This window comes from Amblyraja radiata, chromosome 37 (assembly GCF_010909765.2).
Source record: "Amblyraja radiata isolate CabotCenter1 chromosome 37, sAmbRad1.1.pri, whole genome shotgun sequence".
Classification (NCBI taxonomy): Eukaryota; Metazoa; Chordata; class Chondrichthyes; order Rajiformes; family Rajidae; genus Amblyraja; species Amblyraja radiata.
In genome coordinates, this window is record NC_045992.1 from 6400901 (window position 1) to 6428140 (window position 27240).

Genomic DNA, 27240 nt, shown 5'->3' on the forward strand with positions numbered 1-27240 from the left:
TTGTAAAGCCAAAGCTTCAGAACAAAACATGGTTCATAAAACTTCTTTTGATTAATATTGCATGATGAGTAATGGTTAGCAGTTTTAAAAGATCCCCTTTACACATGGAATTGTTTTTGTGCTCTCAACTCTGGAATTATTAGTGTGGTGATGAACTAGTACTTTGGTTTATTGGGCTATGGAGAGGAAGTGGTAGGGATTCATTACTCCCCTCATAACTCAGCATGTACATTCCTATAATAATATGTCTAACACAAGCAATATAACTAGTCATTCCATCGTTAATTTGTTCGAGAATCCATTCTTAAGAATAATGATGTTTAGTGATTTATTTATTATTATTTTATTAATAATAATAATAATAATAATAATAATAATGCTTGGAAAGCAGCCAATATAATCAAAGTCGTCCCACCCCGATTATCTCTCCTTCTTCCTGCTCCCGTCCAGCTGAAAGTGCAGAAGCTTGAAAGTGCCACCACCAGGCTCTGGAACATCTTCTTCCAAACTCTTTTCCATCTTCTGAACGGCTCTTCCATAAGCTAGGGCACTATCCGATTCACCTCCACGCTATTGAGCACATTGGACTTTTTCCATGGAACTGATGCGCTACATGAGTTATAATGCTGATTATATTCTGCACTCCGTATCTTGCAAAACAAAGCTTTTCACTTTAACTAGGTACACGTGACATTAATAAACCTAAATGTAAAACCTAACCCTGATGTTTGTAAGGATGCCACTCTCCAGCTGCTAATGCCTGTCAATGACCCTCATTTCAAAGTTTTCAATTATTCTGAGATTAATAATCTTCGAGAGAGAGAGAGAGAGAGACAGAGAATCAGGAGATGCACAGATTCGCTCACCTTCAGGAGAAAAGTCACTTATCTAAAAACTGAATTCATTGCATTGTGTTAATGACATGTATTTGTTTTCAAACTGTCTCCTGTCATGCATTCTTAATATACAATACAGATCTCCTCAAGTTAACATATCTGCAATGTGGAAATGCACACAGGAGGCTCTCCGAGACCTGTCTCATCTACCCACGAAGATGGATGGTAGATGTGACATGATTCAGATGTATGAAATAAGAGCCTAGGTATTAATAGTGTTTTGTTGCGGAAGATAGAAAACTTGCAACCCTTGGGAGTTTCGTGTGGAGAGGACTGATTCCCTTTTCTAGTCAACTCTCCAAGACAAAAACTAAAACAAGTTACCACAGATGATGATAATCGTAAATAGAAACACCAAATGCTGAAAATACTGTCTGTCAGTCACTGGCTGTGGGGAGAATAAGGGTTTGTGCTTCAATAGGCTTCATCAAAACTGAGGGTTTGCGCTCAAATGACTATTGGAGTGGTGTCACTGCTCTTGCCTCCACTATCTTCTGCCAGATTTGCACATAAACTGATGTCTGCTCTCAACACATGCCCAGGCTTTGGCTGCAAATAATTCAGGTTGACTTGACCATTCTCTACCACAATATAGAACTGGGGACAGAAATCATCTGAAACACAATTTGAAAAATAACCAAGCTGTTAGGATAAAAATAGACAATATAGACAACTTGTACTTGCATAGGCTGGGACTTAAAAAAAAAAAAAGGTTCTTAATTTATGTAAAATTGTTAGTTGTGCAAATTTTGTGTTCATCACAATAATCACTTTTCTAGCTAATTTTATTGGACTAAATTGAAAATTAATGCAGCGACAATGCCAAGTTCCTGACGGAGCTTATTTAACATAAATCATATTCTGCACTGTTTGCTACATTTATTGAGGATGTTAATTGATGGCTGGGTTCTGTGTCTGCTATTCACGGACCTGCTCACAAAGAATCAATAAATCAAGAAACAATTGGCATTTACAGGATTCTTTAGCTTTGTTGCTTTTTTATGAACCCTCCAGGAACATTTATTTTTCTTTATTTCTTCAGAATTGGGTAATGTAATGTATTGTGTAGCTCCGTTTTAGCTGTGCTAATTAGTGGGAATAATTAGGATTTGGATCCTTTACTGGAGATTCTTTGTCACCCCCACTGTTAACACTGTTTTTTATTTATATACCATTGAAGTTACACAAAGTAAATCATTGTATATTTGACAGATCAACAGAAATATTAAATCATCTGAGATTCCAGTCTTAGCCCCTTTGGGATGTGGGAATAGCAGTTAGATGATCGGAGATCTTCAATAGCCAGATATTTTTCTGGAGTTAACTGTATTGCTGCATGGTTTCAGACTGATCAATATCCACAGGTGCCCAGGAACTGCTCAGACATTGCACTGCTATCACTGGCTCCTTTCTTTCTTTTGTCTTGTCATGTATTGAATGAAGCTTCGTAGAAGATTCTGAAAAGAATAGACGTTGTCTTCATTAGATGTCTCAACTATTTTACTGCATTTACTATTGATTTATTAATTATATTTAAAGTTATTCAAGATTACAGAGCACTGTAGAATAGCGGAAGAAAACAGAAATGCTGGAAACCGTCAACAGGTCAGGTAGCACCTTGGCAGTGGGTTAAGTTTTGAAGTCAAACAGAAGTAATGGGGGAAGCCAACATGTCCTTCTTAATTTTCATAAGAACTTTCGAATAATATCCAAACTAGTGCTATGGGTAGCAAGGGCAAACTTTAGATTTTTACCGCAACTCCAAGATGAATGCAAAGCTGCAGAGCATGTGCCTCTTTGTATTCAGACACATTTGTGAGTTGTCTTCTCTTATTGCGAATGAAACCTAAACCAAAGGAATAGTTAGAGATAGATAGATAGATATAATTTATTGCCACACAACCAGGGTTGGTGGAAATTTGGGTTGTCAGCAGCAGTACAATAATAAAGAACACACAATAAAACTGTAACACAAACATCCACCACAGCATTCATCACTGTGGTGGAAGGCACAAAAATTTGGCCAGTCCTCCTCCATTTCCCCCCCGTGTACAGGACCAGAGTACAGTCAGTCCAGGATCGGCTCTTCCTCACCGGAGACCGCGGCTTTAGATTGTTGTAGGCCGCAGGCCGGCGGTCGAGATTTAAAGTCCCCGCCGCAGCCAGAAGCACCGTAGACTGCAGGGGCGGCGGTCGAAGCTCCCCTCCAGGGGTGATGGTAAGTCCATGCCGCACCCGCGGTAGAAGTCGGCCGCGGGCCGGCAGTGATGGCTTCTTCTTCCCCCGGGTCCCCAACGTGAGATCCCGGGCTGTAGACGCCGCACTAGCTGGAGCTCTGCAGGCCGCGGCTTCAGGCTGCGACTTCAGGCTGCCGGCTGCCCCGGGCCAGCGAAACGGAGCGCTCCCCTCCAGCGAGCCCCAACGAGGGTTGCCCGCTCCACAACGAGAGTCCACGCTGCGCCCGCCGCTGAAGCCCCGGGCGCGTCTCCGGGAAAGGCCACGTCGATCCTTGATGTTAGGCCACGGGGGAGGCGACCTGGAAAAAGTCGCCTCTCCATGGAGGAGGCGACCGAAGCGGTTTCCCCCTTACCCCCCCACACCACCCCCCACACAAAACACACGAAGAAACACAAAATACACACTTTAAAACATACAAAAAAAAAATTAAAAAGCTGGAAAAACTGACGCGCTCTGACATGGCTGCACACAGAGGAGCGCCCCCTACAGTTAGATCTCAAGCTGGGTGTTGAGCAGCCAGTTTGTTGTCTCTGTGTCAATTTCTGCCAGGCCCTGAGCTCCATTTGTTGGGTGGTTGAGCAGGCACCTAAAGGCTGTCTGTTGTGATGCTCATTTTTGCTTACAGCGACCAAGAAAGAAAGTTAATTTTTTAGAAAAGTTTTTACTGTCTCTTTACTGCACTTTCTGTTTTAATTTCAGAATTTTAAATCCACAGTACTGTATTTTCTTTTCTAGTTCTTGGAATCCATTGTAATCTATCATGCTTGCCTTTGTTTGATGTGCAAATGTCTGCCAAAAATCCCAAGACACTGGGATCACAATAGTTCCGAGATGAAGTCTGAGTAATTGAAGTTTCATCGTTTGATCATTGAATAAGTGATAATGTGTCAGCAATGCTTCTTTGACCAGCTAGATTGCTTACTTTTTATTTATTTATTTATTTTTAAAATATTTTCATTTATTAGAAGTACAGTAAATTACAGTAGTACAAGCCACATATATCTTATTACATTTATTGTACCCCTTCATTTTTTAAGCTTTAAGGAAAGATAGAAATAAAGAAAGTAAAGAAAGTGAGAGAGAGTCGTGTTAGTGTAAAAGAGTGATCAAAAAAAAAAAAGCTAGATTGCTTACTAATGGAAACTAGAGGGCACACCTTCTCCTGGGCTGAGATTCTTCACATTCAGCATCTGAAATGATCAAAATGTTCCACTGGCCATTTCAAACACAGTAACAAGACAATTGCTTTTTAGCAGAGAACATGAGTAAGACAATTGGAACCTAGCATGTACTGTTATTGGGATTCCATAACTTTGGCTGTTTAACTAGACTAAACGTTGGGGGAACTGGTTGAGTTCCGTGTCTCCTTGAAGATGGGCAGAGATAGATTTTGGCCTTTCTACACACCTAATTTTCCCTGGTTCATCGACCCTTAAACATTATGTGGTTTTCATGCCTCATTTTCTTCCATGTCCAAAACATTTCAGTCACAGTACTGCTGCAAATAAATCTATAAAATAATAATTTGCTGAAAGCCTTGAATTTTCACCAATCAAATTTAATTTGCATTTTGGCAACTTGAGAGCTGCTACCTGATTTGAATTCCACCAACATAGATAATGTTGGTTGCATCAGATTTGGGATTATAAACTACTATGAAAGCCCAAACTTATCTACGGCAGTTTAGCTTTGTCATATCCATCACATAAAAGTCTCTCACTGTCTACAATAAACCAGGTACTTGTAAAAAAGCCTGTTGGAGATGTCAGCCTTTAAATGACATGATGTGAAGTGGCTATGTGGTTCAATAGTATCACTCGTGCAGCAGATGCCATTTATTCAGCAACTGTTTTGATGCCTATCTAAGGAATCAAGGAATATGGGGGGGAAAGCAGGAACGGGGTACTGATTTTAGATGATCAGTCATGATCATATTGAATGGTGGTGCTGGCTCGAAGAGCCGAATGGCCTACTCCTGCACCTATTTTTCTATGTTTCTATAACAGGATTTTACTAATCTATTCCGCTTTGCACCTGCAAATTGAATGTTTGCTTACAAAATATCGATCCTGATCTCCTTCGAAGTGAGCACCTAATCTTGTGGAGAGTCAAGCAAAGTATTTCCCCACAAGAGAGGAAAGAGGGAGAGCAAAATCAGATCAGCCATTTTTCATGCCATGATTAATTATAAATCGATTGTAAAGAGTGGGATGCAGATTACCTTTCTAATCTCTGGTCATTTACAGAGTACAAAGAGGTCTTTGAGAATAATTACAATGAAAATAAAAGATAACACCAGATAGTAGATGTCTTTGACATATTTTGACATTCATGGTCGGGAAACTATGTGAATCGAGCAGAATTCAATTAAAATGTGCTCAACTCTGCAGAACAGACTGACAGATATTTGATTTTTTAATAGACTCGGAGATTAAATATGAACAATGCAATTCATGGGTAGTTTAATTGAGAAAATCAGTGAATTGGAATCGCATAGAATGTAATGAAGACATCACAATAAAGGATAACCTTTTTTCGATTCTATTCAATTTCACTACTCAGCAATTGTTCCCAATGATCTGAGCCACACGAGAAAAAACATAATTTCCCTGCAATAGATCACCTTGCCCAAGAAATGCAGGATAATACAAGATATGTGACTTCCACTTTTCATAGTGAACTACTGAGTCATGTAGATAGACACAAAACTTAGCAGGACAGGCAGCATCTCCGGAGAGAAGGAATGGGTGATGTTTTGGGTCGAGATCCGTCTTCAGAGATGCTGCCTGTCTCCAGTTACTCCAGCATTTTGTGTCTACGGTTTAAACTAGCATCTGTAGTTCCTTCCTGCTCATACCGAGTCCTATAGTCTGGTCTATATTCTACTGTGGACTGAAAATAGCTTACTGATAAAAAATAGTAATGCGTTTAAGAAATGTAATGTTAGAAGCTACGGCAATCTTTGGGAAGGTGTATTTGCATGCTTTGGCTTACACTAAGGGGCATTATGAAATCCAACATTGTTGCGAGGGTGAGCACTGGCTTTAAGGTACACAGACCCTCACTAGGCTTACTATGCAATGCCTGAGCTCGCTAAGTGTTGCAATCGTGTCTCAAGACTGCCGGTTATGTTCCTTTGTGTTACTGAGGTTATGTGGCATTACTGAAAGTACCTGCAATATCCTTGAGATAAGATACATAACTGCCCAATCCGTCACTTCAGGATGGACCAAGTATTGACTAGTCAACCCTTTTTAACCAGTGTTGCCACAATGATATAGTTTGCTCAATGAATCTGGATTATTTGCATGATAAGTGAGTTCACATGATGCTTTACTGAACTTAAAAATAATGTTTAGGTCCTGTCTGAAGTAGGGTCCTGACTTTTTGGAGTTTATCCAGCACTTTTGTGTTTTGTTAAAAAAATTATTTGCTCTGTTAGCAATTGATATGTTTCCAAGATTGGCAAAAATTTAATCAATTCAAGATTTGTCTAACTTCCTGCAAACATAAATGAGGTTTAATTGCACCGTGCAATGAAAGCTATTCAAGCTTCATCATGAAGTAGACATTAAGAATTGTGTAACAGTTGTATGCTCGAAAACATTTTTTTTACAACAACGAACCATAAATGGGTTACTGTGATTTGTATCTTATTTCTGTAGTTGCATACTGTATACCTTCTCTAAGTGGAAGCCGAAACAATGTATGAACTACAAAGAAGACTGTGGTTCATACAAAACTGCCATGCTGAAAACATCTGTTAATTTTTGTCGCTAGAACTAATTATTTTTTTCTATTTAGCTCCACATAGGAATTTTGAAATTGCCTTTAAGATGTTTGATTTGAATGGCGATGGTGAAGTTGATCTGGAGGAGTTTGAACAGGTAAATATTAGCACACAGAATGGCTTTTTTATTTTAAAAAGGATATTTTTTTTAAATTCTCTTTGTTTCCAAAGTTAACTTGGATGGAAGACCTTTGGAAGCCTCTGAGAAAGGATGTACACAGCTGCTGATACTATTTGCCAGTATTTCTATCCAAGTTAAAGCAGAATTTCCATGGAAAGATGACCTCTTAACGCAGATCAGATGTCTGTCATTATTCATATTTACAGAATTTGGTTAATCTTGGATATAATCGTTTAATTTCATTGTGGGTGTGCCGTCCAAATTAATGTGTTTACAACAGATAAGGTTATTCTATCTCTCGGACAAACATGGGACCATGAGATACAGGACTAGAAAAACAGCCAATACAGACCATCTTGTAGATATTGAAAGATTATACCTCCCACTGTTCCATGCCTTCTATTTACCTTTGAATTTTTACACACAAGGGAACTTTACAATTCCATTGGGCATTCAGTTCTACCTGCTCACTATATTCTATGTAATATATTAAAAACTAAGCTTTCAGTACAGTTCCCCCTCCGAAACCTTCATCTCTTCCTGCTTGTTTTTGACAAATACAAGGATCATTTGATTCTCAAAAATGAAAGCTCTTGTCTCCTGTTAACAAGGATTGGATTTTGTGCCCTTCACCATCCTTGCAAGCACAATAATCTAGTTGTGCAGCACTAATAATGACATTAACGCAAGACTCTGCCAGTTCTTTCAGAAGAATGTAAAAATCTCAGCATAATTTTCAAAGATATCCTGGCCAATATTTGTTTTTCACAAACTTCTATATTCCAGAAGATTTGTCAAGCATGATTTCCCCTTCGTAAATCCATCCTGTTACTGCTAACCAAAATGCGCCGTGATTACATCTTTGATAATCGACTCCAGCAACTTTCCCACCACCGATGTCAGGCGTTAACTGGTCTATAATTCCCTACTTTCTCTCTCCTTCCTTTCTTAAAAAGTGGGATGACATTAGCTACCCCCCAATCCACAGGAACTGATCCAGAATCTATACATCATTGGAAAATGCTCACCAATGCGTCCATGATTTCTGGAGCTACCTCCTTGAGTACCCTGGGATGCAGACCATCAGGCCCTGGGGATTTATCAGCCATCCCAGCACCATTTCCGGACTAATGTGAATTTCTTTGAGTTCCTCCATCACCCTAGGTCCTTTGTCCCCTAGTACATCTGGGAGATTGTTTGTGTCTTTCAACAATTATCACGTTCAGCAGGAAGGTTGTGACATGCTTTTTCTACCTTATTATTGCAGTGCAGTTTATTCCCTAAATGAATTAAATATTTTGAAGTGCATATCCTCTGCTTCCTCTCCATTCTTCAAACGGCAACTCATAACGAATTTTTAATGATAGCTATCCATTTTACACTGGTTTCACAGTTAGGTACTTATGTACTTGCAGCCATGTAAAGATTGCTGAGCGTGGAATTAGTGTGATTGCAACCAAAATACTCAATTTGTTAGCAAAATGTGTTATAATGGGGGGGAAAAAAGGAAACGGTCTTATTTTTCTCTGTAATTACATTGACATATTTTGACCAAAATAATGAAAGTTGTTGCACAGGGCTACTCTACATTGCTGGGTCTAGTCATCTTTCTTTCGAATTACTGTTCCCCTGTGTGCCAAGCTGATTGAAGAAACCTTCCGTTTGCTTAGCCACTGAGCTACAGCCAAAGAATACAAAAGATATGGAGACATCTGGTACTGCAGATGGTGGAATCTTGAGCAAAGTGCTGGAGGAACTAGGCCTTTCAAGCAGTATCTGTCGAGGGGACACGGGTCTAAAGAAAGGTCCAGACCTGAAACTTTGCCTATCCATTCCATTCGTAGATGCTGCTCGACCATCTGTGTTCCTCCAGTACTGTGTGTGCTTGATTCAACAGATCTGAAGGTTAATTACACATTCTAGTCCTTTTCTCTCAGGAATTCAGACTTTCCAAGCAAGGGCAAAGAGAAAACCGGCAGTATTAGCACAATAATTATAACTGAATATGCCAAGATGATTTAAATATCATGATTGTCACTTGAGGAGAAGTAGTTTAATTCTAAAGTGATATGGAGAGGTTTTGTATTACTGTTTTTCTGATGGCTAATGTGACCAAGAATCAGTGACCCAAGCTTTGGTCTTCCCTTGTCCCAAAATGTGTTTTAAGCTTATTATATTTCTCTTGCACTTCACAGGTTCAAAGTATTATTCGATCACAGACAAGTATAGGCATGCGTCATCGAGATCGCAGTACAACAGGGAACACGCTGAAATCTGGAGTTAGCTCCGCACTCACCACTTACTTTTTTGGTGCCGATCTAAAGGGAAAACTGACCATTAAACTCTTCCTGACGTTCCAGCGTAAATTGCAACAGGATGTTCTTAAACTGGAAGTAAGATCTACATGTTGTCCTTGGCCTTTGTATTGGATCTAAATGTAATCTGCTATTATGCAGTTGAAATATTAAAACAAAGCTAGTTGGCAAACTAAGGTGATCAGTGATCGGGGTGCATTGCAATTATAATAAATCAGAATTTGCCATAACATAGAACATGGCTACTTTTGATTAATATGTCAAAGAAAGGCTGTGCCAAGATTTGGAATTAAGATTGATTTTTATTCGATGCGGGCATATCTTCATATAAATGTTTCTGAGCTGCCAATTTGCCAAAACCAGAAGTAGGTAATTAATAGGAAATATGATGCAGTGCTCGTTTGACAAGAACACAGATTTAAAGACAGGAGCAGCGGTTATTTGGCATTTGAAATACATATATTTGCTTTTGCTTTTCCCCGGGGAAATGAGGAGTACCAAGACGTATAATAATGTTAAAACACACGGCATTGGGGGTTCAGTATTGATGTGGATAGAGAACTGGCTGGCAAACAGGAAGCAAAGAGTAGGAGTAAACGGGTCCTTTTCACAATGGCAGGCAGTGACTAGTGGGGTACAGCAAGGCTCAGTGCTGGGACCCCAGCTATTTACAATATATATTAATGATCTGGATGAGGGAATTGAAGGCAATATCTCCAAGTTTGCGGATGACACTAAACTGGGGGGCAGTGTTAGCTGTGAGGAGGATGCTAGGAGACTGCAAGGTGACTTGGATAGGCTGGGTGAGTGGGCAAATGTTTGGCAGATGCAGTATAATGTGGATAAATGTGAGGTTATCCATTTTGGTGGCAAAAACAGGAAAGCAGACTATTATCTAAATGGTGGCCGACTAGGAAAAGGGGAGATGCAGCGAGACCTGGGTGTCATGGTACACAAGTCATTGAAAGTGGGCATGCAGGTGCAGCAGGCAGTGAGGAAAGCGAATGGTATGTTAGCTTTCATAGCAAAAGGATTTGAGTATAGGAGCAGGGAGGTTCTACTGCAGTTGTACAGGGTCTTGGTGAGACCACACCTGGAGTATTGCGTACAGTTTTGGTCTCCAAATCTGAGGAAGGACATTATTGCCATAGAGGGAGTGCAGAGAAGGTTCACCAGACTGATTCCTGGGATGTCAGGACTGTCTTATGAAGAAAGACTGGATAGACTTGGTTTATACTCTCTAGAATTTAGGAGATTGAGAGGGGATCTTATAGAAACTTACAAAATTCTTAAGGGGTTGGACAGGCTAGATGCAGGAAGATTGCTCCCGATGTTAGGGAACTCCAGGACAAGGGGTCACAGCTTAAGGATAAGGGGGAAATCCTTTAAAACCGAGATGAGAAGAACTTTTTTCACACAGAGAGTGGTGAATCTCTGGAACTCTCTGCCACAGAGGGTAGTCGAGGCCAGTTCATTTAAGAGGGAGTTAGATGTGGCCCTTGTGGCTAAGGGGATCAGAGGGTATGGAGAGAAGGCAGGTACGGGATACTGAGTTGGATGATCAGCCATGATCATATTGAATGGCGGTGCAGGCTCGAAGGGCTGAATGGCCTACTCCTGCACCTAATTTCTATGTTTCTATGTTTCTGCTTATTTCTGATCTTTGCTCCAGTCAGTGGAGGGTATGTAATCTGAACAGTCACTGAAAGGCTTCCATTCATTCGCTCCTTCATAGTAACCTTACAGCTTCCATCTGTGGTACCTATATGAATGAAATGCAGAAATCCTGGAACAATGGCACTCTTGTGCATATCCCATATGAGGGGATCAGGTCTCACCAATTAAAATGAATGGTTTTGAGTGGAACAGTCAATATTGAACTGTTACCTAGGATCTACCAGTCAAACCTGATCTGCTGTTGGATCCAAGACCCCATTGATTTTAGTGGCATTTATTTATAGGCCAGTGAATTAGGAGGCAAAAGAGAAGATGCATTGTTTTTACTTATTTTACGTAAGTTTAATGTTTTTACTTGACATAAAACTAGTTTTAACAGCATGCTAAATTGTAGGTCCGATTATCAGATGACTTAGAGCAATTGTACTATAATACGCCGTTATCTGGCAAACTCAGGACTTCAGTGGTGTCAGACTGGCAGCTTTTGTTGGATATTATTCCAATTAATACTGCAGCACACGTTTAATTAATTTAAAAAAAAAACTATTACCAAATGGTTTAATACATTTCCCAGCAAACTATGTGAATGCAAAGAGAGTGCAGGAAACAGACCCTGTGGGTTTGGAGGGGGGGGGGGGGGTAGGGTAGGGGAGCTCCAGTGATTTTAAAAGAAATTTGGAAAATGGGGCCCCTGAGTATAAAGGAAGTGTGGGAACCCGGGCTCCAGTGGGTGAAGGAATTGCAGGTGAGGCAGGTGCCAAGCAGTCAGAATTTCAGCGGAAAGCAGATCATCACGGCTTTACTGTAAGGAATTGCTTCTAACTACATTTAAATAGCATATTGTATGTGAAATGGGACTTTCCCCAAGTGATGAGAGACTTCATAATTTTTTATTTTAAACTGCTTTTTAATTTATGTGTATTAACTGCTGGCCGTGCTTTTGTGCTAGAGACTTTGAAAATGTGTAAACATAAATTTTAGACTTGGCTAGAGCTGCACACTATGAGGCCATGCTGTAAAGCCACTTAGTTATTAATTTCCCTCTCTCTCTGCCCCTTGGTCCGTGCCATAATATATGGGGAAACAAATTCAGATTTGCATCCTTTTGGCTTTGCACCAATAAACATGCATTTTATTATTCTAGTGTCACACAGTCTCAACGTTGAAGTGTTTGGCTCCCATTTATTGCTGGCCACTAAATGAGTTAGGTCTACTCTTGACATAGTTTGGAAATTGAAGTTTTTAATATTTTAAGGAATATTTAGTGATGGGGAAGGGGGGAAAAAAGCACTCGTATGCCTATGAAGTGAGAAAATTGGATTCACGTTTAATCCAACATGTTGCCTTTCTTTGTTTAAAATGTGGTATCTGCGTGTCCATTTTTCCCGTCATTCGCATTGCTTTGAAAGTGTAAACAGTTTTTCCAAAAAGCTTAGAAGTTTAAGCAATGGCTTTGAACTGTGTTATTGGTGATTTGGCAGCCTCGACACTGTGCTAGTTAGAAGCTGCCTTTTATCTGCAGCTACTCACTGAGGAATGAAACCATGTTCACAACCACAGTTAAATATCTGATCAGAGATGACACAGAAAGACAACATGAGGTTTTTGTTTTGTACTTTTGATGTTTTTAGGGAACAAAATTACTTCAAAATTATGTTTCTCTCTGAAACCTGTTCAAATCTCCATTCCGCCATCAGCAGGTTATGTTTGAAGATGATTGGTTTAAGCTGGTCATCCTTGCAGTAATAACATGTTTTGGGGCACAATACACTGTTTCCTTCAGAGAGATTCCCGTTGTGTGACCATTTGCCAACAATGAGCATTTCTGAGTCCAACACACAGTTTTAGAGAGGAGCTACAAGAGACTGTTGGAATCTTGAGTTAACAAAATGAACTGCTGGAGGAGCTCAGCAGGTCAGGCAATATCTGTGCAGGGGAACAGCGCTTTGTTTTTTTCTCATTTTGCAGTAGAGTGCTGACCCGAAACATCATCTTCCTATTTCTCTCCATGGATGTTGCCTGACCTGCTGAGTTCCTCCAGTAGTTTATTATTTCAGTAGATTTAAACAAAGTGATTTTATAGTCCAGCTTTCCGTAACTTACTCTGATGTCTTCCCACCACCCTAATTCCTTGGTTTTGAATATCTTTCAAAAATCTGCACCCATTAAGATATGCTTATGTTGGGCAGAATCATGGCATGATTCCTTTCCATTCATGATACACATGTTAACAAATCTGGAGACCGAGTAAATAGTACTGGCGGCGGCATCCAGGTCGTTAAACAGCTTGGACTTCTGCGTCGACCCCGTTACATCCACAGAGGCTCTCAGCGCAGGCGTGTTTGCTTCAACCACGGACGTTCCATTCCATCCGTCTGCTCATTACCACGCTCTGCCCCCCCTCAACCGCGTCACCCCCCATCCCAGCTGACCGCACGCACTGTCAACCGGGACAACCTCAGATCTCTCCAGCCTGCCCCCATCCCTCCACCCTCTCACAATGCCAACTTTGCCCTCCTCAACACCAGGTCGCTCAACAACAAAGCCCTTGCTCTCCATGAACTAATCCTTGACAACACTCTGGACTTCCTTCTGCTCACTGAGACCTGGCAACAACCCAATGTCTTCTTCTCCCTCAATCAAACATCCCCACCTGGATTTAATTACATTTCCAAACCCCGCCCCTCCCGCCATGGAGGTGGCCTCGCTGTTATTTTTAACCAGAATTTTCGTATCACTGAACTCACCTTCCCCCCAGTAGCATCATTTGAATTCCTCGCCTTCAAAGCCCTTTCCTCCATGACAGTCATCCTCATTTACCGGCCACCTAAACCAAACCCCTCCTTCCTATCTGACTTCACTGGACTCCTCACACTTGCCTCATCCCTCTCCTCACGTCTGCTGCTACTTGGTGACTTAAATATTCACATGGACTCCCCCACCTGCAAGCTCGCATCTGAATTCGCCTTTTTACTGGACAACTTCTCTCTCTCTCAGCACGTCACCTTTCCCACCCATGACAAAGGTCACATCCTTGACCTGGTCTGCTCCACAAATCAACCGGTACTCGACCTCCATCCTTGCCTCTTCCCCCTCTCTGATCATAAGCTTATACGGTTCACCATCCCTTCTCCGACACCTCGCCCCCGCTTCCTCCGAGAAATCACCTTCCGTAATCTAAAATCCATTGATCCCCTCCATCTCTCTGACCTGCTCTCCACCACTCTCCCACTGGACTCAACCCCCATCTCACCTGATGATCTCACAAACCATCTCAACTCCACCTTGTCTACCTCCCTCAACATTCTGGCCCCCCTCAAAACAAGAACCGTAACTTTCAACACATCCTCACCCTGGTACACACCTGCACTTCGTAAACTGAAACAGACTGGTCGCCAACTCGAACGACTTATAAAGAAATCAACTCTCACAGTCCACCTTGAAGCTTACAAACTCCACCTCACTGACTACAAAGAAGCCCTCATTGCTGCAAAGTCTGCCTACCTCTCCTCCATATTCACCGATCCCTGCCTAAACCACAGAACCCTCTTCTCCACAGTGGGCAACCTCCTCAAGCCTCGAGCCAACACTCTCCCTACCTCTACTCCGGATCTCTGCAACTCATTCCTCCACTTTTTCGCTGATAAAATCAGCACCATCTATCAATCTTTATCCCCTGTACCCGACTCCCCAGCATCTACTCCACCACCTACCACGGCCCCTCCTTTCAACATCTCCACTGACCTCCTTACCCCTCCTCCACACTGCTTCCTCTCCCAGTTTGACCTGGTCACCCCTATTGAAATCTCCAAACTCATCAGCTCTTCCAAACCCACCACCTGCTCCCTCGACCCTCTCCCCACTCCCCTGTTGAAGTCCTGCCTCCCCGTTCTCTGCCCCTACCTCACTAATCTCTTCAACTCCTCATTGTCCCAAGGAATTGTCCCCTCCACTTTCAAAACTGCTGCCGTTACACCAATCTTAAAGAAACCTGGTCTTGATCCCTCCTCTCTCATTAACTACCGCCCAATCTCAAACCTCCCCTTCCTTTCAAAAACCCTGGAGCGTATCGTTGCGTCGCAACTTCATTCCCACCTCCTTGCGTATAACCTACTTGAACCCCTCCAATCTGGCTTTCGCCCCCTCCATAGCACAGAAACTGCTCTCCTCAAAGTCCTCAACGACCTCCTCACCTCTGCTGACACTGGTTCCCTCAACATCCTCATCCTCCTCGACCTGAGCGCAGCCTTCGATACAGTGAACCATAACATCCTGCTCACCAGACTCAAGGACCCGGCATGGAAGGCTCTGCACTTAGCTGGCTCCGTTCCTACCTTTCCAACAGATCCCACTTCATCTCTCTCCACAACCACACCTCTGCTACAGCCGCAGTCACTCAAGGCGTTCCCCAAGGCTCCGTACTCGGCCCCCTCCTCTTCATCATCTACATCCTCCCCCTTGGTCAGATACTCCGCCACTTCAATCTGGACTTCCACTGTTACGCTGATGACACCCAGATTTACCTTGGCACCAAATCCCCCCACAACCCCCCCCTCTCCCATATCAACTCCTGTTTGTCAGCTATAAAAACATGGATGCAACATAATTTCCTCAAACTCAACAGCGATAAGACAGAATTCCTCCTCATAGGCTCCAAAGCCACACTCAGCAAAATCAACAACCACACTCTCACCATCGACGGCACCACTGTCTCCCCATCTCCCCAGGCCCGCAACCTTGGCGTGATCTTTGATTCCACCCTCTCCCTTGAGCCTCACATCCGCCATGTCATTAAAATCTCCTTCTTTCATCTCCGCAACATCGCCAAACTCAGACCCTCTCTCACACCGCCTGCTGCTGAAAGACTCATCCATGCTTTCATCTCCTCCCGACTGGACTATTGCAACTCACTTCTCCTTGGCATCAGCTCCACCTACATCAACCGACTCCAACTGGTCCAGAACGCAGCCGCCCGACTCATCACCCACACCAAATCCTGGCATCACATCACTCCAGTCCTCAAAAAACTTCACTGGCTTCCCATCTCCCACCGGATCACCTACAAAATCCTGGTCCTCACCTACAAAGCCCTCCACCATCTGGCCCCCACATATCTCACTGACCTCCTCTCCCCCTACCAACCCTCACGGTCCCTCAGATCCACATCAGCCGGTCTCCTCTCCATCCACAAGTCCAACCTCCGCAGTTTTGGGGACAGAGCCTTCTCCAGGGCAGCTCCCAGGCTCTGGAACTCCCTCCCCCAACTGATCCGCAATTCCGTGTCCCTCCCCATCTTCCAGTCCCGCCTCAAGACCCATCTCTTCACCTCTGCCTATCCTTAGCCCCACGTCCCCGTCCCTTTTCATCTGTGCATTAATTGCCTCATGCTGTGTTTTGTATTGAATTCTGTCTTTACTTTGTGTACTAGTCATGTCTCTACTATTTATTTCATTCCCCTTACATGTTTTTCCTATACATGCTCAATTTTTGTAAGGTGTCCTTGAGACTCTTGAAAGGCGCCCATAAATAAAATGTATTATTATTATTATTACTGGGTAGATGTCACAAATAATGATCACTTGCTTTTAGAACTCAATTTGTTTGGTTGCAAGGTTTTGGAGTTATTTTGGAGTTCAATATGAAATGCGGACAAGATTTAGGAATGTGGAAAATAAATAGTGGCTCACATCAAGATTCTTGGCCATGAGCATTTTGAATCTGTTTTTTGTGATTTGTTACCAACAGCTTGTATAAATTCTTACTTCAGCTTGTGTTTAATTATACTAATATTTAGGACGTGCTATTGAGATAAAAAGTTAACGCAGCTTTTTCTGGAATAAAAACAGTAAACATTATAAGTGGACAATGAGGACAGCATGACCAAGAGTGAGTGAAATATAAACTGCTTGATGAACTCATTGGGCTGAGCAGCATTTGTAGAGGCAAAGGGATGGTTGATGTGTTGGGTTGAGACCCTGCATCAGGACTGAGAGAGAATTAGTTATTATTTCATCCAATCAATTTACAACCTCTGCTGGAACATTTCAAGCATTGTTTACAGTGTACTATGTTTACATATTCTGTTGTGCTGCAGCAAGTAAGAACTTAATTGTTCTATCTGGGACATATGACAATAAAACACTCTTGAATGTTCGCAAAGTTTTCAATCCATCGTCTCTCATGAGCATTTGATTTTTCCCTGATATCTTCAAGTGCCCGGTGCTATTCGGCCCCAATTCGTCAAGACTGCCACATACATCTTTGCAATGTTTCGGAACGCGCACATTTTAGCCGAGTGCCTGAACTGTGCCTTATTTGTAACGTTTTTCAAAACTTGCTCCTCGGCTTAGCATTTACTGTGACAGATAAAATATCTGAAAATGTTCAAGTAACTTTGCTTTTCCCATCTTTCCGCAGTTTGAGAGACAGGACCCCATCAATGGAAGGATCACGGAGCGTCAGTTTGGACGAATGCTTTTGGCATATAGTGGCGTCCAGTCCAACAAACTTAAAGCAATGTTGAAGAGTATCAAAAAACAATTCAAAGATGCAGAGGTAAGGACCTGGCACTAATGGTCTCCATGCTGATGCAATGCAGCAGAACAGCCAGCATGATGTTGATTGCTTATTTTCTTATGTTTTGCGGCGCATTTGTATTTCCTAAAGGGTTTAAAAAAAACTGAAACCACTGTGTGTTTCGTTATAGTGGTTAAATATTAGCATGCCATGGTAAGCACCAGTTTCATTTCCAAGTCAGAAATTTCCTAGTTCACCCAATTGGTACTCCAAATTATTGTCAGAGATGCTGGCTTGGACAGGTAAATCAACCACATAAAAACATGTTGCATAGAAATCCACGCTATTTTTCAGTTGAATTCTGCCTGAGATGTTGGCACTGCCAAGGACAGGATTTAAATTTCAACTTCTTCAAGTATCAATAAAGTGAGATTTATGACGTACAGTGCGAAAGAAATCTAGAGGCTCAGATGGAGCTTCTGAGAGCTGCTGCGTCTGAATTAGGTCTGATCAATTCAGACTTACTAAGAGGTTAAGTTTGAATTTTTTTAAGTTTACCTTTCTGCCCAAAGTTTGAAGAAGATTCTTTTTTTTTTTGTAACAGTGACTTAATTAAAATGCAAAAATCAAGTTAAGATTCTTGAGCATTACAAGAATATACAAGTCATAGAGCCATACAGTGCAGCAACAGGCCATTCGTCCCAACACGTCTATGCCCACCTGATGCCGATCTAAATTTGTCCCATTTACCCTACTTTTGGTCCATATCCCTCTTAGCTAGTTGGGTTCCAGTTTCTCATTTTTCCACACTCCATCTGCCAAATCTTTGTTCATTCAATGTGTTTATGTTCCTTTGTGGCCAAAGGTTATCTCATGAACTGTACTGCCAGACTAAACGTACACCTCTGAACTTCCATTTATTAATTTATCGTTGCTGAATTGTGTTTAGAAATAGAGAAATTATTTGTCACTCAAAATTGGCATGTGCTGAACAAGAGGGACATTTTGCCAGGGAACAAAATACGCTATATGTGATAAATGAAGAAATGTGCATGTTTTTTTCAACAGTAAGTTACTCATCCCAGTTAAAGAACATTACTCACTAGATTTAAATTCTAGTAACATTCTGAGCGAGCCCAATCTCCTCATCCTCCCAGCAAAGAAAGGCCAACTTAGTTTTCCAAGGCGGGAAGCCTTATTTTACCGCATTCTGGATTGAGCAGAGAGCTAAGAGCTTATCACATATAGATTGAGGACAATTCCTTCCTAGTAACATTTTATGACAAGCATTTAGTTAACAGCCTTCTGAGTTATGTATTCAAAAAAGTAGTAATTCAGCAATTATCCAAAGAGGAAGTTAATGTCATAGTTAATATTAAATTACAAATCATCAAGGACCCCCACCATCCTGGCCACACACATCTCCCCGCTACCTTCAGGAGCCTGAAGACTGCAACGTCCAGGTTCAGGAATAGCCACTTCCCCGCAGCCATCAGGCTATTAAACTCAAATGAAACAAAACTCTGAGCATTAATAGCCCATTATCAATTTATTTGCACCTTATCTGTTTATTTATTCTTGTGTGTATATATCTATATACACTGTTCTGTATTCATGCCTACTATATTCTGTTGTGCTGAAGCAAAGTAAGAATTTCATTGTCCTATCTGGGACACATAACAATAAACTCTCTTGAATCTTGAATCTCGATTCTGCCCATAAAAGTAGGTAGTCTCCATCAGACTCAGACAAATAGCAGTTGTACTCTTAACCATCTTTGAACAACAATAAAGCTGCAGTGGACCTAATGATACAGCATGATTTAGTATCTATTATATACCAGCATTGTTCCCTACACTTGATGAAATGCAGGCCTTTGTAAATTTTGTCAGCTTATACCATTTCAATTTTATGGGCTAAAATTGAGTTTATGTGTGTGTATTTTGATCTGTCAAGAGAATTAACGGTACAGCATATGGAGTAATAACAGTCTCAAGTAGCAAGAAGAACAGTGATTACACAAGGCATTTCATTATCCAATTTATGCTGTACTTAAATAGCTGAGAAGCACTCTATCGCTGTTACCTACTTTTGTTTGAACTCGCCTATTTTCATTGAAGAAAGAAGGTTATTGATTCATTGATATGAATTTGTGGAATTCTACCTTACAGAACGCTCCCTTTTCTCAATCATACAATCTTAAACTCTTAATTAATTAATCTTAAACTGAAGAAGGGTCTTGACCCATTCCTTCTCTCCAGAGGTGCTGCCTGTCCCACTGAGTTACTCCAGCATTTTGTGTCTACCTTCAATCTTAAACTCTTGGTAGATTAACTGAAACCTTTATATTTTTCTACATTTGAACTACTATTTTACTATGAAGTAAAAGGCTATTTGACCCATCGAGTCAATGCTATCTCACAGAGCTGCACCATTCACAATCATTTCTCTAATCTCCATCCTCACCCATGCCCTTCATCTCCACCTGGATTTTCCTGCCACCCACCGAGGAGGAAACTGGAGAACTCCAGGGAAACCCATGTGATCACAAGGAGAATGTGCAAACTCCATGCAGACAGTATCTGCGACCAGGACCCAAACACAGGTTATTGGAGCAGAGGGACAGCAGTAACTGCTGTACATCGCCATTGCTTTTTCTTGCTATCCGGTGCTTCTAAAATGATTTATTTGTCTCTGCCTGTGACTTCCACTCTTTTGGTAAAGCATTTTAATGCAAAGCTGATGAATGAGTCAATACATAAAACAACATATTGACCTAATTTCGTGACAATCATTTTGACTGCAGTTTTTTGCTGTGTATTGAAACTTGGTTCTGTGTGTTTTCTCCATTTCACAATAAAGATGGAGTAAGAAAGACGATAAATTTGGGCTATAGATTATGCTCCTGATATCATTGATCTAAAAAAATGAGTTGGGGAAGAGTGATTGCCTATTCTGGTAGTGTAATGGAGAATTATTCGATAGTAAAAGGGCATTATTGCCTTCAGTACGGACTCTTCATTGCCAGAATGTAATTTTGTCAATTTGGAAAGTTTTGATAGTGGTCCCATTTTACATAATTGCTGTGGATGTTTCTTCATCCACAGAACTCGCCTCTCCATTGCCTCATTAGAGATTCACGGCATCCTGTTTAAAACAATTATCTATATTAAACCAGAGGCAGGAAGGTAAAATGAAAAATTTGGACAGAAAGCAATAAATCATTTTAAATACCAGTATTATATTTCCGGCTAATTTCTCTCATTTCATCGCGGTAAATCTCCTGTGTAAATATCAAGTAATATGTTGGGAGAAGGGTAATAATATTACATTATATAAATCAAAATATTATTTTACAGTGATGGAATTCTGTCATTTTAAGACTTGGGTCAATTGAATTTATTTGTTTGATGGGGGAATCGTGTAGATCTGAATTTATAACAGTTTTGGACTGCATTCCAATAATGCTCTATACAGTCATACAGCACAGTAACGGGCCCCTCAGTTCAACTCATCCATGTCAACCAAGTTACCGACCTGCACTAGTTTTGTGCGCCTGTGCTTGGTCCATTTGTCGTAAATCTTTCTTGTTGATGAACCTATCCAAATGTGGTTTATAGATTGTATTTCTACCCCCTCCACCATTGTCTCTAGCAGTTACTTTGCACATATCCACCAATCTCTGTATGGAGAAATTTGCTACTCAACCTTTCTTTAAGTCTTCCTCTACTAATCCTAAACCTATGCCACAAATGTTACATTGCCCTACCCTGGGGATAAAGACTGTGAACATCCAGCTTATCTTTGCCCCTCATTATTTCATAAACCTCTATAAGGCCACCCCTCGACCTCCCTTGTCACAGGGAAAACAGTGTGTCCCACTGAGTTACTCCAGCACTTTGAGTCTTTTATTTGGTTAATTGGATTATTTTCAAGGGAACTGAATTGAAATTGAATTCCATTGAATAGCATCGGTATTTACAGGTGACAGCAGATTTTGTTTTGGAGTTGGAAATTAAATAATTATCTTGAAACCAGAATAGAAAGATGGAATACTCTTGATAAAATTATCCTACTAGAAATATTGGGGGTGTGATGGATCAAATGTTTTTTTACCCATGATAGACAATGGAAATCTCTTTCCAATTCATTTTTGTTCTCTCTGCAGGGCATTACATTTGAAGAAGTTGAGCATTTCTTCACTTTCCTGAAGAACATTAATGATGTGGATACAGCACTAAGTTTCTATCACATGGCAGGGGCCTCCATTGATAAAGGTATAACATGCTAACTGAATATGGTCGATGGAATATTTAAGTTTGTGCAACTACGGCACAAGCTGTTAGAGGTTTAATACTGCTTTGCTGGAGTCAGTATCTAGTTAGTAATATAGCAATCTTTGCTCTTTTCTTTTCCTTCTGGACACACTCCATTTCACCATATTATGTGAAGGATACAGAGGCTTTGCAGAGGATGCAAGAGGTTTGCCAGACATTGCATCGATTAGAGAGTGTTAGCTATAAAGAGAGGATGGGCAGACTTGGAGTATTTTCTTTAGACGGTCACAGGCTGAGGGGCAACCTGACAGAAATGTATATGATTAGGAAAGGCATAGATAGGGTTGACAGTCAGCCTTTTACCCAGGCTTACGAGAATATGAGGCAAGTTTTTACACAGAGTGTGGTAGGTGCCTGGAATGCCCTGTCTGGGAAGCAGTGCGAGTAGTTATGATCATAACATTTAAGAGGCATTTAGACAGGTACATGAACAGGGAAGGACACAGACCATGTGCAAGAAAACTAGAATAGTTTAATTTGGCATCATGGTTGACACAGACATTGCTGGCCGTAGAGACTGTTCCTGTACTGCACTGTTCTTTGCAGTAATGAGTGGTAAACCTGTGCAATTCTCTACCACAGAATGCAGTTGAAACCAAATCAGTAAATATTCAAGAAAGAGTTGGAGAAGAGAGATGAAGGGAAATGGGAAAAGTGCCGGGAACCTTCCCGATTCCGTATTCTTTGCTATTTTGCGCAAATCCTGAACAGATTTTATTTGGGGAATCAATTGCTTGTTCTTTGAGAGCACCTATTGGCAGCTCTAATGGCAGACATCTGGAATATGAAGTACTGTGTCAGAAATCTTATCATTTTTCTCAACAGCGACCATGAAGCAGGTTGCCAGGACAGTGGCCCGAGTGGAGCTTTCTGACCACGTTTGTGACGTCGTCTTTGCCTTGTTTGATTCTGATGGTGAGTGAATCCAAAAAATGATATATATTACAATCTGCCCCAGCTCCCAGCTCCCAGCTTTCAGTTGCCTATCTTCTGACATTACTTTAGAGATAGACCATTAAGCACTGCAACCCAAATTTATGTGGTTCTCCGTCTCATCTCTTAACAACCCAGTCCCTGCTCCCTTCCAAACTTTAAAAGCCTCCTTAAAAAGACACCTTGAACTCTTTCCTAGGTAGACAAAAATGCTGGAGAAACTCAGCGGGTAAGGCAGCATCTATGGAGCGAAGGAAATAGGCAACGTTTCGGGTCGAGACCCTTCTTCAGACTCCGTTAGCCTGACCGTAGCAGCTGGAACGGTCAGTTGCTGGGGTGGAAGGGGTCCCCCATATGTTGCTGGCTCTGGATCTGCACCATCTGATGTATATCAGAGGGGCGAGTGCAGTTCCCATAGTGCTTTCTACAGCCACTGAGTAGAAGCACTGGAGGATCCTCAGAGAGACTCTGAATTTCCTCAGGTGATAAAGGCGTTGCTTTGCCTTACTCACCAGTGCGGCAGCGTGTGATGTCAATGTCCATGGCAAAACCGGGGGCGCCACTGTTTGTCATTCATTCGTTCGTGCCACTGCTCGCTGGTTCAGTCTTCTCCAAGATCCATTTGAAGATTCACTTAATGTAAGCACAGACCTAATGGGCAGGAACGTTACAGCCAAAATGACCAGGAGATTCTGGGCGTTTATGTTTCCCTATATAGCCTTCCTAAATCATATTCACTTTTTCACATTCAGAGTCTGAAGAAGGGTCTCGACCCGAAACGTCACCTATTCCTTTTCTCCAGAGATGCTGCCTGTCCCGCTGAGTTACTCCAGCACTTTGTGTCTATCTTCAGTGTAAACCAGCATCTACAGTTCCTTCTTATTCACATTTTCTAATTGGATTAGAATTGGAATCTAATTCCTAGTGTATCAGTAAATGCCAGGTATTCTGAGCCCAGCTGTAAACATGACCATAATCTCCAATAATTCCTAAGAGTTTCACGGCTTTTTGTCCAACTGTTTAAACCTTGACCCTATTACCAGAGTTTAGATGAAACTCTGACACCAGCTTAGTGAGCGAAGTTTAATCATTTTAAATTGACAATCTTTGGAAGACTGCAGGCTCCTGCTATATAGGATTCTGACACATGATGTCTACCTAACCCCATTATTCTTGGTTCCTTTAGTGTGATAGTTTTACTGGAACTGACCCTTGATCGTGCACAACTCTGTCTCAATGCCCTTAAGTACAGGCAGTCCTTGTGTTCCACAAACGTTCCATTCCATGAGCCAATTTCTCTGTATTTAAAAAATTCCTGTTTTCTATAATAACCCATATCATATCGCTCTACATACACCTGCTCTAAATCTTTCATTTCATTGAATAAACACTAAGCTACTCCATAATTAATGTCATGTAATATATATATACACTGTGTTCCATCATTAATAAATACAATGAAACGTGTTGTTATTATCATTAGCTTGAAAATTGCTTTCAAAATATAAAGTTTAATTTCCATAAGTCAGGTCATTTGTAACCTGAAGACATCATGTATAATTATCATTGTATTTCATCTCTTGTTTTCTCTTCCAGTTTATTGTTGGTAACTAAATCTCCCGGGCCTCAGATCATGTTGAACTTTATACCAGATGATTCCTACATCCAGCAGCATCAGCCAGTTAGTTTGCTGTCACATCAGACATGTACAAAATTGTGCCTGTGATCTTAAATTACAATTAAAACACAATGTACTGTAACACCAGTATAAGCGCTTAACCAAGAAAACCAAGACCAAAATACTATCTAAGCTGATTCTACAAACCTATGCCAAGGACTATAACTAACTCAAATGCAATAATCAGCTACCTACATGTTAACAAGCACATTTTTAAAAAGCTGGTTGTGTAGATGCAAGTATATCATTGGGGTTATCAAATGGGCACCTCCCTTCACTGGTGTTTCATTGAGTTAGGCCCATGACATCTCAGGAAGGCTCGACAGTTAGTACTGGCGTCCCAGATCCACCCCCCTCAATACCTGCTCTCTGTGCGGCTTTATTGCTGTAGTTATTAATACTGTGAAATAAAAATAGAAAATCCTGGAAACACTTTGCAGTGCAGGTAGCTAGGAGAAGAGTTTATTTTTCAGGGAAATGACCTTTCATCAGAAGTGGAACATCTACTCTATTTCTCTTTCCACAGATGCTGTCAGTTCTGAATTTTCTATCTTCTATGCTTAAGAAGTCCATTGTTATAAATTGCATCACCTTGCTTATCTGTGAAGTTGCCAGACAGTGCCTTTGTGACTTAAGAAGCTTAATTATCAGCTGGAAGGATAGGATTAGCAAAAATCCAATCCTTGCACAATAAATGTTATGCTTTGTGCATGATTCTAAAAAGTACCTTTTTATACACTATTTTAAACAATTCAATTCAATTCAATTCAATTTATTGTCATTTGGACCCCTTGAGGTCCAAACGAAATGCCGTTTCTGCAGCCATATGAATTATGCAAAGATTATATAAAGATTTTAGCACATTGAGGTATTCTCCACATGCATAATTTAGACTGAGGTTGTGCAGAATCCAAGTTGCTGAGGTGGTATGATTTTTTTTTTTAGTGATTAATAATTAGTTTCTAAAATCTAGAGTCTGGGTGGTGTGGTGCATTATAACTCCGGCCTTTTTAACCTGGGAAATGTCTGATTTGAGTCCACAGCCTTCAGCCAGGCTTCCTGACTGATCGAGCCCTCAATCACCCTTCATTCTAAAGTTGACTTTCACAACATCCACTGGTGCCCTCTCACCCTGCTCCACAGTTGTATCTAAATGCATTGTTTCACAGTCCCTTTATCAGTCATGTTTTGTATCTTTACTTTTCTTGTGAAGAGGCCAGCTCATCAATTTGTTTGTGACATTTCTATAATGGGGATCAGATCTGTTTCTTGCTACTGTGTAACTCTTAACGCCTGGGTCCACTCTGTTCACATTTCTCCAATTAGTTCCCAGCAAAACAAATGATCACCTCTCACGTGCAAACTCAGTGAGGTCTACTACCCCTTGCGGTAAGGTTCAGGAATAAAACACAAGGTGCTGGTATAACTCAGCTGGTCGGGCAGCATCTCTGGACAGGTGACATTTTGGGTTGGAATCCTTCTTCACACTGAAGAAGGTTCCCATCCCGAAACGTCACCTATCCATTCCCTCCAGAGATACTGCCGGACTCGCTGAGTTACTCTATTTTGCTCAAGAATCCAGCATCTGCAGTTCCTTGTGTCTCCCCGAAGTCCTGGGATATTGGCCGATTACTTGATCCAAAGCTAAATGTCCACTAATATTCAGTACCATGTGTTGTTTCTAGATTGAAATTTAATCAGCCCAAGATTAAATCCTGCTGCCTTCCTTCTCTCACTTCAGTTGGCATTCCTCTCTCTCTCTCTTTCTCTATCCCTACCCCACCCAAGTTGCACCAGCTTCTCATTTTCACCCTCCAAAACAGCTTACAATGGCCTGTTTCCTTTATCACGGATATTTTTTTGCTTATCTTTATCTCTCCACATCACCGTTTGTGTCTCTCGTTTTCCTTATCCCTAACCAGTCTGAAGAATGGTCTCAACCCGAAATGTCACCCGTTCCTCCTCACCAGAGAAGCTGCCTGTCCCGCTGAGTTACTCCAGCGTATTGTGTCTGCCTCCCTCTGTGTGACCTTGGGCTTCTCTTTGCCATGTTGCTTCCCTCTGCATCATACGCACAGCTGTTTCAGCCTAAATCCTTTCACTCTTGATCGTAGAGCAATTCTTTGCTCCTTTCTTTTTAAATAGTTACCAATCCACATTCATATCATGGAGCTTGGACAAGATCTGCCCTTTTTAGATATTATTCATGATTTTCACCCCGCTCCTCACCAAGAGTCGAGAGTGTTTTATTGCCGTATGAACCAACAGTAGAGCCATGCAATTTTCTCCCAATTTGTCTTGGCCCCAGTTGCTTCATATCATTGTATGATTAGGTTGTAGCATTCCAGCATGATATGTTTGGCTCACTTTTACACTGAGTGTTTACTTTTCTTCTTAACAAGAACAGTAAAGAGTAGTTAAAATGCCATTAAGATTTGCAATATAATAAGAATTGACCACTAAATCTTGATTTAAATGTATCGGATGCTGTCGAGAGCACTCATTGGCAAAACATGCTGCTCTCTTGCATTCCACTCTGAAATATGAGGAAGTCTGGGAAGATTTTAACAGTGTTTATTCTGTGCAGAGCTGCTGCTGAGCATTGCATGGTATCTGAAAGGAATGATTAAGGGGAATCCTCTGTAGGAATCAAGTCATCATTTAGCTGTTTCAGCTGCAGCTTCAACGTGAATCCCCTGAGCTCATGTCAGTAAGAATGTTTGGGTAGTAAAACGGGCA

At 41.3% G+C, this 27240-nt stretch overlaps 1 protein-coding gene across 4 annotated transcripts in view; it reads left to right on the forward strand.

Moving 5' to 3' along the window:
- Positions 1-27240, forward strand: part of micu1 (mitochondrial calcium uptake 1) — an 81326-nt gene that overhangs the window by 50262 nt on the left and 3824 nt on the right. For all 4 annotated transcript variants that reach the window (XM_033012418.1, XM_033012416.1, XM_033012417.1 and 1 more), the window contains 5 exons: positions 6939-7021; positions 9241-9438; positions 17455-17592; positions 21722-21830; positions 22716-22805. In XM_033012418.1, the coding sequence (XP_032868309.1) occupies positions 6939-7021; positions 9241-9438; positions 17455-17592; positions 21722-21830; positions 22716-22805 (618 nt within the window). The remainder of the gene's footprint in view (positions 1-6938; positions 7022-9240; positions 9439-17454; positions 17593-21721; positions 21831-22715; positions 22806-27240) is intronic.